This window comes from Lytechinus pictus, chromosome 11 (assembly GCF_037042905.1).
Source record: "Lytechinus pictus isolate F3 Inbred chromosome 11, Lp3.0, whole genome shotgun sequence".
Classification (NCBI taxonomy): Eukaryota; Metazoa; Echinodermata; class Echinoidea; order Temnopleuroida; family Toxopneustidae; genus Lytechinus; species Lytechinus pictus.
The window spans coordinates 8,531,421-8,543,585 of NC_087255.1; the positions used below are offsets into that span (position 1 = coordinate 8,531,421).

Sequence of the window (12,165 nt, forward strand, 5' to 3'; positions counted from 1 at the left end):
ATAAAGCTATTGAAGTTTAAAATTTAGGAATACTTTGTGAAAACAGTCATCATGAATATTCATTTGGTGGGCTGATGATGTCACATCCCCACTTTCTGTTTTCTTATGTTACTACATAAAATCATATTTTTTTTCATTATTACATACTTGTGTGAATAATATGTCTCCTCATAATGAAATAAGTTGCAGCAATAAATATCTAATGCACTAAATCAGTTGTCAATACAATTTTTCTAGTTCTTGGAGGAAAAAATTTGAATAAACCTAATTTCATATAATAAAATACAAAAGAACAAGTCGGGATGCCGCCAATCATGAACATTGCCACCACCGTTGTGCTATACGGTCACATCAACGAAACTAACTCCAAACAGACCGATGGTAGGCATTGAAAATAAAATTGAAAGCATTGAAACAAAAACATTGAAAAGAATAAATGATTTTTTGTCGTTCTTCTCTTCGATGTGACTGTATACTCCACCCCCCCCAAAAAAAGTGTGGGGAATGATAGAGTTGCCGATGGAGTCTGATAAGAAATGGGTGGCTGAATTAAACTATAGACTTATAATGAGGGTAAAATTGGTAATTTTGAAAAATATATGCATGCAACATTTTCATTTCATTAGAGATTTAGAGCAACACTCATCAATTTGCGTCATATTATATCCACAGGTCATTATTACGTATCCACGATGGTCCTCGTATCAATCTCTATCCTCCTAACGGTGTCAGTGATCAACCTTCATCATCGTGGACCATACTGCAAAAGAGCTCCTATGTGGATCCGTAGGATCATTCTTGGTAATCTAGCAAAGAACCTACGGCTGCAACCTGATGATTTCAAGAATGAGTTTCATCCACAGAAAAGAGGCTTCCATGCGAATGGACATCTTTCCTCTTTCCAACGTACCAGCTTCAGGAGAAGAACCCTAGGTGAGTACACACTTATATTAAAAGGTGCAATTTTGCACCCAGAGATGCTTATGCCATGTCAAATGTGCAGGTACAAACATTGCACACCTTTGCAGGGTGCAGAGTTGTACCCTTTAGTAAAGGTGCAAATGTGCACCACTAGGATACAATCATCTGGCTCCTTTATCGCTTAAGGGTGCAATATTGCACCCAAAAAAATGCTACCAATGCTGCATATTTGAAGTGAAACCCATGGTGATGGTTAGTGGCGTAATGGGTCAAACTTTTTCGATGGGCAGATTATGACGTATAGGGCTAAATCTCTAAAAGTCCCCAGCGAAAATTGTTACCCTTTTCACCTTCTTTTCGTGGATTTCTCTTGTTTTCTCATGCAGAGGAAAGGGGCAAGTACCAGTCAGAGAATAGTCAAGTAAAGCCACCGGGGGATGGAACAATTCAAAATGGCGGTCGACAGGATAACGCAAGCAATCTGTTGTTACTACGACAGATGAATGATCACATGCGGTACATTCGCTTTCATTTTGAAGACGACGATAACACCGAGGATATCAAGAACGAATGGAAACAGATCGCGCTGGTGATCGACCGCCTCTTCGCTATCTTCTACGTGCTTGGATCGATCGGGACTGTCATGATCCTCGTATTCAAAATAGTTGATTAATAATTGGCATTACTCTCTAAATTCCGCAGATTGAAAGGCAATCTAATAGCTTGTAGTCAGGATCGATCCAAATCGGATCTGAAGTTCCAGTCGGATGAGGTAATTCTATTAGATTGAAAACTCAATCCAGATTTGGATTGGTCCCTGAATCTGTTTCAATCTGAGGAATTTAGAGAGTAAGATATTGTTTGATGCCATCTTTTGCGGCGTTGCAGGAAAATTAAATTAAATATCAAATCAAGCATAAGTCCAAAAAAAACAGCACTATAATCCTTTGCTTAAATCCAGATATTGTTTGATATATATGTTCAATTGAAACTCAACTTTCTTGCAATGCCTAATTATGCTTGATTTGCAATTAAACATAAGTTTCTGCAATGCCTAAGGAGGTCTTTTCTTGTGACCATCATAACAAACATTTTATTCACTATCTTTCTAACCGTAACGAGGTTTCGTTGAAATTCGTATTTTAAATAGCTGAGATCATGATTACTTAAAATATTATGGACTGGGCTTGAGAGGGATGTCACCTTCATTTCTCGAGTCAAGGACGAGCGCGCAATGAGCCTAGTTCATGTCTCATCCATAGGTCTCATCCCAAGAAAGTGCGCGGTTTATAATAATTATTTGCAAATAAGATCTACCGCAACTTACAGTATTCGTGATCTCAAAATTATGATCGCTATAAGCATGAGCAAGGTTCTCTCGTAGGTAACGTCGTCTAGAAGTGTTTTCAGTAGTGGTGTCAAAGGGTAATTGCCTCATTTTTCATTTTGTAGTATAAACAAACCTTTAAAACAATGCGCTATATTAATCTCTATATTGTTATAATAAATTTTACTCTTTTAATTGGGGAAATATTCTGTTATATGCCAGATTATGTCTACCTGCTTATTGAAAATAATAGTTTTACACATTGTATTAAAAAAAAAAAGATATCCTGTTGCATCATCACATTTCACGTTTTATTGTACACCGGCCCGTATTCTGAACTCGGGTTTAAATGAAACCCTGGTTTAAAGTTGTGGTTTAACTATGTAGAGCCAATTGGGGCACAATTCCCTAACAGTACATATTCCATTTTTAAACTCATATAACACCCAAATTGTTCATAATTGTCTGGGAATGAAAACTGAAGTATTTTTCCTTACTATCAAAGCAAAAGGAAACAAAATAGTACACACAAGAAATATACAATATAAACAGACATTTTGAATTTTGGCTCCCCATAATTTTAGCACGGAGTTCAGAATATGGACCATGAATATATCGATAAGTTTATACCGCAGAGCTGTGAATATAAACGAAGTGATTTTGGCAATGTCCATGGTGTCTGTTCACTAATAGCTGCAGAATGAAATGTGTTCAGACTTTCTACGGTCTATCTTAGCAAAGTAAGGAATATAGTTCGATTGGCATAACACTCGGAACCCTTATAATATTAATATGTACATGTACTTCCATGTATGATATGTATATATGTATAAATTTAGATATCTATATTTATCAACACCAGAGAAAGAGAAGTACACTAACACTTTTTATATTAAGAAATACTGCTTTTTAAAATATTTATTAGCATACGGCATGTTTGGTAACAACCTAGTTGCATTGAAGTTGACAGACATTGGTTTTTAAAAACTTTCCATAAGCAAATGATATGATACGCCTTGGGTATTTCAACAAAATATAAAATTTCGGTATATATAATTACAAGTATCATTATATCATCTTCATCAATACTATTACCATGATTATAGTTTTTCAATGACTACTCATTCAGCTACGCGTTTGGCTAGCAGTCCCATGGATAGGATGATTAGTACTTTGTATGATGGCAATGTAATTCATGCTGGATTGTGAGGTATATAGTATTTGATGTCAAATCACCTTTCCACAGATGCAAAAAGGAAAATAAGTCCGATGTCAAATTTATATTTAAAAATAATCTACCTATTATGCGTGTAGACTTTTGTATTTTTTTTATGTACTAAATTCGAAAATTAATGTGAACCATACTACCAATGGTGTAAACGCTCTTTATAAGACATGTTATTCCAATTATTAAAACAAATTTAGAATAAATGCCATTTGGGCTACACCCTCCTCGTCTAATTCTACTGTAATAATATAATAATAATAATAATAGCGGCATATTTACCCAGGGTAGCCACTTCAGTTCCGAAAACTGTTCTCCCAGCGGGCCCTGCTATTAAGACAAGTAAGACAAGTTAGTCAAAATTCTACTTCTTAAACCTATCCTTATTTACATTGTCAAATGAAAATTTGTTTACCATACGGACGAAGTGGTATCTAGATAAAGTGGATGTAAGGCGAAATGGGTATAGCCTAACTGGCAATTAGACGAAGTGGTAAATGGAATAAATGAAAACAAAACCAAATTCAGACGAACTGGTTGTACACGAACTAGGGTTAGGCCACGTGGAATGAGACAAAACGGAATCAAGACGAAGAAGGTGTTGGAAATCTTCTTTTTCTTTTACCCAATAGCAGCTCGTGTCATTCCATTGTGCTTTTGAAGAAGAGAAAATCTTGGTCACTACCTCGCTCATATATATAAATTTGTTCTTTGCCGTACATGATATTGACAGGAATAGTACTGTCCAACAAAGTTTATGAAATGGCTACAAACTTTCTTATTGTTTGTCCGATATTACTTTCACCTATCAACTTGTCTGATTTTTTTCCCTGTAAAAGCAAGTTTTTATCCGGGTTGGATTACCCTGTAAAATCTTATTCTAAATACATCTCAAAGAAGTCTATTCGAATTTGAATATATAAACCATTTCTATTAAAGTCAATTCTATAACAATATTCTTAGGCGCCTTTTCTTAGAAAGGTACAAATCAGAAGATGCCTCAAGACAGTTTTTTTCATTAAAGCCTTTAAATTGTTTAATAGAAATTCTATGAAATGCCCCTCAGACGAGTTATACATTCAGATTTGAATATTTTTATTCAAAGTGTAGGCCTATAATAAGAAAAAAAAAACACACACACTTGATGTTCCTTGCAAAAACTGGTTTGTACAGGTAAATTTAATAATAAGATATTTATTCTAAAAAAAAATTTCATGTTGGTATAAAATCACGACTCAACCATTGAATTTGACAGAAATTTACAGGACATAATTTGAGTCTTCTTTAAAACTTTGATGAACAATTTCTTGATCAATGACATAAGTTTTACGAACGAAATTTAGTAAGAAACATATACAAATTACCAAGATGAAATGCGAAATCAAATTGAAAACTTTCATAAAGAATCAATCAAAGATATTTTGATTTACGGTGACTGCACTTTTGTATAATTAGATGTTGGAACAATAGTGGTCAAATCATGCCAATGTTATTGACATTATCAAATCTTTACCAAAACTTAAAAACATGTACGTACCAATGTGAGGGAATCCTAGCTTGATTGATAATAGGAGAGGAAAGGGGTATGCAGGTTTGAATATGTATCCAATATTCTAGGTCAAATGCTCGTTCATATTAAATGCAAGGTCAATTTCAGTCTAATTAGTTTTGAGCATTCACGAAGGTGCCGCCGAAAACCAACTGTCTTGTCAGATCCGACGGTTGACATTTACCAACTCTGGTGTTATCATAACAAATCATTAACCGACATGTCAAGACTAAAGTACAATATATTTCGACTTTTTGAGTAGAAAATAGTGATGAACGATTGTAGAGCAAAACTCTTGACGCGTGCAAAAACACTGGGAAAGAGGACAGGTCACTGCAATCACACAGTGATACAATAATGAATTATATCACTACATGTATAACAATTGAGTTTCTGAATGAAAGAACGACCCAAGTCCTTTGGATATTGTTGCATTACCATGGGCCATTTTTTTCTGTAACTCATACCCCGTAATTTTACCCCAAAGTGCCGCAAAATGAATGAAAAACTGACCAAGATCCTGATTCGACATAAAACGTTCTTTTTTTTGCTTGATTTTCTCGAATGAATTATCATGAACGTTCGTATATTCATACATATAACAAAAGGGGCAACTAGATTGACATATGAAAGAAAGGGGAAGGGGAGGGGTATATATATATATATATATATATATATATATACATATTGTTTCTTGTCGAAAACATTCATATACATGTGTATATACATATATATAAACTCCTCAAAAAAAGTTAATAAATCTGACTGATCGATAATCCTACCTAGGTTTTATCGAATATTAATATGTAATTAATATTAATGGATAGATCATTTAATTCTCTTTAAAATGATACCCTACATGATATGATTATGGTTCACATGGATGTGCAATGCCTTGAAATATGGAGCAAGGTCAAAATTCAAAAGTTGCAAAATTACACAATATTGAAAGTCACTGATCTTTTTTCCGTGGTGTTGAGTAAGTTTCTCAGCGATTTCTTTTGACTTTGATCGATAATTTCTGCTCAGTTTTAGTAAATATCAATGTGTAATTAATTTTAATGAATAGATCATTTAATTCTCTTTAAAATGATATCCTACATGATATGATTATGGTTCACATGGAGGTACAGTGCCTTGAAATGTGGGGCAAGGTCAAAATTCAAAAGTTGCAAAATGACACAATATTGAAAGTCACTGTTCTTTTTTCCGTGGTGATGAGTGAGTTTCTCAGCGGTTTCTTAAAATTGTTTTCATGCACCTTAACATCAACATTAATATGGAATCAAACACACCTCTGCACAAGCAAACACATAACAAACAAACAAACATGCATGGGTATTTCAAACCACGACTCAAACCATGTTATCTCACAGAAACATCACTACATAAACCACAACAAAACATAAAAAAAATGAAGAAGCAGGGGCTTGATTTGAATGGATTTAGATCTCTATTGACACAGAAAAAAAAATAATGTTCTGTATTGACCCTTCATGACTATTTCTGCTCGTTTTGCAGCTTTTCAACTCAGACCTCATCCAGCACTTTGAATCCTGCTCTTTCCGTGATGGCTTGATCATAGCAAGCATGATATCATTTTAAAGAGAACCAACTGATATTTTGAATGATGTCAAATATGCATTGTGTTAAATTGGGAGTTGGGAGAAATTAATGGCCAAACTCAGATTTCCAAACTTTTTTTGCTCGTTTTGCAGCTTTTCAAGTCAGACCTCATCCAACACTTTTGAATCCTGCTATTTTCGTAATGGCATCATCATAACAAGCATGGTATCATTTTAAAAGAGAATTAAATTATCTTTTGAATGATGTCAAATATGCATTGTGTATAATTGGGAGTTTGGAGAAACTAATGACCAATCTGAGATTTCCAAACTTTTTTTGAGGGGTTTGTATATATATTACATACATGTAGCTTATGTAGATTCGAATCAGTGATAGGTCAATACGCCATCACGTAATCATATCATTGGTATATACTCGGTTTTGACGTCACCTCAGTGAATATAATTGCGTTGTATTGTCAATTGCGGGGTTATATTCACTAAAGGTGACGTCACTCGCCGCTTATAAGTTGCGCAATCAGGTAGTTTATTTGATGTACGCGCTAGTGTTAACGCGTCGATTGCATGAAGAACGCGCTTGATGTATTTTTCTAATTTGTTTCTATTATGACGTAGACGGATCAGAGCTGGAGCAAGATTTTCGGGTTGGAGCCAGATGTTGAAGGCAATCTCTGATGGCGAATCAACATAGACTATACAATATAACAGATATTGCCTGGTCTATCGTTTTAATAGATAACATTTCAACTCCCCTCCGAAGCTATATTTTTCCCTCGGGAGAATATTGTCCCTCAGCGCTGTGCGCTTCGAACAAAATATAATCCCTTGGGGAAAAATATAATTCCGTTGGGGAGAGAAAATGTTTTATTCAAACTCTATATAGGTAGGCAATATCTGTCTGTATAATATGTATATGTATACATATGCGTTCATTTTTGACAGCTCTTACCCAAATGGCCACATACTAAAAAAACAGGAGCTGCTTTTTTGCTGTATCTTTTCACCTTTAAGAACCTTTTTTGCAGCAAGTTTCAAGGGTACAGGTGTGTTAAGATTAAGAAATAATGGTAGACTGGGACTACGAAAGTCACTTTTCGTTATTAATCTTAGTGCTCTTTTTTGTAAAATATAGTTTCTCTATATTAGTCTTATACGTTTTACCCCATATCTCATTACAATAGTTAAGGTGTGGCAAGATTATAGCATTATAAATGTTAACTAATAATTTACCGGGGGAAACAGTACCTAAGTTTTGGTAAAACACCAATACTTCTTGAAAGCTTAGAACAAATATTAAAGATATGATACTTCCAGTCAAGTGACTCATGTATCAATACACCTAAAAAACTTAATGATTAATTTCTAGAAATTACAGTACAGTCAATTTTTATTGGCTCGGTATTCAATGGATTTTTTTACGTTTAGAATGGAAAATAAAATACTTTGTTTTCTTAAAATTTAAGACAAGTTTGTTACATACAAACCAGTCATTCAACATGTTCAATTCTTTGTTCATTGTAGCTGTAAAATTAAAAATATATTTATGTGTGAACCAAATACAACAGTATCATCAGCAAAGAGAGAAAATTTCAATAAATTAAAAGATTTCATAATATCATTTTTTTTTTTTTTTTTTTTTTATTTTTTTTTTACAAGTACGATAATACACCAACCTGGTGGACTGTACTTAAACGGATGATGATGATGATGATATATTAAAAATAGGAGGGGCCCGAGCACGGAACCATGTGGTATACCTAAATTAACATCTAATTTAACAGATTCAACACCATCGACCACCACAAATTGTTTTCTATTTAATAAGTAACTTTCAAACCACTGTAAAGATAAACCTCTGATTCCATATAAACTTAATTTTTTCAAAAGAATGTGATGATCGATGGTGTCAAATGCTTTCGACAGGTCCATAAAAACTCCAAAACAAAAGTTGCTGTTCTCTATTTCATTTAGAATATAATCAGAAAAACATATCACACTTAAAGAAGTATAATAATTCTTCCGAAAACCAAACTGTTCCTGTATTAAAATGTCCTTTTTAGTAAAAAAATCAGTTAGTCTGTTAAACATTATTCTTTTAAGTAATTTTGCAAAAATTGGAAGGAGTGCAACAGGTCTATAATTTTCAATATAATCTGGATTTTCCTTTTTAAACAATGGCACAACCTTTGCTATTTTTAGTTTTTCATGCACTGATCCAGTACTTAGAGACATATTAAAAATATTTCATAACGGCAGAGCAATATAATGTATACATTCTTTCATAATTTTTGGTGATATACCATCAGATCCATTAGCCTTTGAAGATTTAATGAAGGAAGACATTTGAATTAATTCATGAACTGTTGCAGGTTTAATAAAGAATAATTCAGGAGTTCGGAATGAAAAATAATCTTGAAAAGAGTGCGAAGGATTTGATGTTGACTTTGATAATTTTTTACCAATATTAAAAAAATAGGAATTGAATTGGTTTGCTATATCGAACTTGGATGAAAATTTCACATTTTCAAGATACATTTGCTATGGTAATGCATGATGTTTTATTATTACCTAATATATCCTTGACATGTCTCCAAGTTGGCTTCATATCACCTTGGATTGATGAATATATCATTGCAATATATCATTGTAATATTTATATTTGGAATAACGAATAATACTTATAAGCTTATTTTTGTAGTTCTTATATTTTATAACATGATGAGAATTTGTATTTTTTAGACTTATTTTATAACATTTATTCTTATGACTTAAGGATTTAAGTATGCCCTTAGTAATCCATGGTTTCGTAAATTTAGACAAATTTTGTTTATTACAAACTGTCTGAAGTGGAAAACATGAATCATATGCATAAGAAAACTTTTCATAAAAATTATTGTACATTTCATTAACATAAGCACAGTTTTCAGTTTAAGACCAATAAATATATATTTTTTTTTTAAAATGACAGTAAATTTGTATTGTTAATTAATCTCTTTTGAAATGATTTTTTTTCCGTTGGAGGTAGTTATGTTTTAGTGTTTCATTTTTCAAAACATGTACGTGTAAATGAAGGCCTATCATTATTTTTAATTATGTACTAGTAGGTCTACTTGTACTGTAGTAAACGAGGCTACACTAAGAAAGCACCATAAAATGTCATTCAATGAATGTTGTTTTAATATCAAACAAAATATAACAGTGTCTGACTGACTATCATGCTTTCGACTTTTGGGCCGATCAAGATTCCCTGATTTTGCCCTTATTTAAAGCATTTTCCCCTGATTTGAAGTAATTCGCTGATTTTTCCCTGACTGGAAAAACAATCCCTTATTTCCTTGATTTCCCTGATGGGCTGGGAACCCTGCCAACCCATTTTAAGGAGGAGGCGAAGAAGTAGAACAAAAATAGAATGAGGAGATCTATAAGATTAATGACTACTGTGGTGATAACTGATATAGGTCTGCAGATATATTTTATTACACGTCAGAATGAAACCAAATGGATATTACACCAAGTGGTCATTAGACCATTTGGCTATTAGGCCAAGTGGTCATTATACGAATTGTATAATAGACCAAGTGGGAATTAGACGAATTGGATATTAGCCGAACTGGTTGTAGATAAAATGAGTTTAGACTATGTGAAGTTGGACGAGCTGATAAGTAGACCAAGTGGTATTAGACCATCCGATAATTCACCGTTGAAACAAATCACTTAAATCATGGAAAATCAATGTGCAGTTCTTGTTTAACGTTTTGGTAATCTTAGTTTCATGTGTTTTATTTGGGAAAATGTTTGCATATTTTGATATAGAGGCAAATTTGTCATTGATAGGTAACCATTTAAAATTCGAATTTCCCCAGGTTTCTCCATAATATTCCAGACAAACGTGGCACATAACGTGTATAGATCATGTATCTCTCAATGTTATTGAGGTCCTTGCGTGCGTCCGGAAGTGTCCGGATCGAATAATGTCATATTTTATATCACAGAAATCGTCTGCTTCTCAAGTTTGCTGCTCCAAATATGAAGGATGTTGATTGAAAGGCACATGCTGAAACAGGGATCAGCCAACAAAACTAAGACCAGGGAAACTGATCCGTCTTTAAGTGATCGATACGTCTTGGTAGTCATGGCAATTGCTATTGTCACAACACCTGTATGTTCTAATTAAAGGAATGGTCCAGGCTGAAAATATCTAAACATAAATAAATAGAGCAAAATTCACAAAGCAAAATGCTGAAAATTTGATCAAAATCGGATAACAAATAACGAAGTTATTGAATTTTAAAGATTTGCATTATTCCGGTGAAACAGTTCTAGGCATGTCTTCATGAATATTCATTAGGTGGGCTGATGATGTCATATTTCCACTTGTTCATTTGTATTTCATTATATGAAATTAGGTTTATTCAAAAAATTTCTACCAAGAACTAGAACAATTTGACAACTGATTAAGTGCATTAGTTATTTATTGCCGCAACTTATTTCATCATCATGGAGACACATCATAAAAAAAAATAACGATTTCATGTAATAATATAACAAGAAGGAAAGTGGGGATATGACATCATCAGCCCATCTAATGAATATTCATGACGATGTGCATATAACTGTTTTTTCAAAATATTGCTAAACTTCTAAAATTCAATAACTTTGTTATTTGTTATCCGATTTTGATGAAATTTTCTGCATTTTTCTATGTGAATTTTACTCTCTTTAATTTAGATGTAAATGTTTTCAGCCCGGACCATCCCTTTAAGATGCACATAACCAGGTGACGGTGACTATCATTGGATCAAAGAAATGCTCGCGTTAATTGCCCATCTCTTCATAGCTCAATGATTGTTCCAAACATCGATACTGCCAGTGTTGCATTTATAATAGTGCAAACTTGAAACCTCTTTTATCATGTTTATTATACATGTAGTACCACTAGCGTACCTACGGGGGGGGGGGGGGGGGCAGGGGGGCACTCTGCCCCCCCTGACGAGCCACAACACATACAAAAGACATATACCTGTCCCCCTGACGAGCTTGGAGACCTTTATTGCCCCCCCCCCCCTGACGAGGTTGAAGACCCTTTTTTTTTTTTTTTTTTTTTTTTTTTTGCTTGTCAAATTTTTTGGCGGCCGATTTCGCCCCCCCCCCTGTGGAAAATCCTAGGTACGCCACTGTGTAGTACATTACTGTGCCCATCAGCGGAATCCCATACTACATATGCATAAAACACGAGATGTAAAATTGATAGTTACGTTTTTAAACCAATTTCATAATTTATCACTCCACGGATTCCATCGATCATCGATGTTTACTAAGAGCTTATTATACGTATTGGCAATGTACGAGCCACGTTCATATTTTATTTATCATGTAGAACTGAACAAAATGTAATATACGATGTAATGAAACCGTCCAAAAACACCATGACTAATATGTGTCCTCAAATATATCGGTCCCTAATACACATGTAGATGTTTAAAAAATATGACCGGATGGATAAGAAGTATAGATAATTTCACTTATGTAATCATATGATTAAAAAAATGATAAAAAT

General features: G+C 33.7%; 1 protein-coding gene across 1 annotated transcript in view; it reads left to right on the top strand.

Annotated features, from left to right (window-relative positions):
• Positions 1–3,546, top strand: part of LOC129270775 (neuronal acetylcholine receptor subunit alpha-10-like) — a 28,944-nt gene extending 25,398 nt beyond the window's left edge. The window contains exons 8-9 of the mRNA XM_054908101.2: positions 673–933; positions 1,308–3,546. Of these exons, the coding sequence (XP_054764076.2) occupies positions 673–933; positions 1,308–1,594 (548 nt within the window). The 3' untranslated portion in view covers positions 1,595–3,546. The remainder of the gene's footprint in view (positions 1–672; positions 934–1,307) is intronic.
• The last annotated feature ends 8,619 nt before the right edge of the window (positions 3,547–12,165 follow it).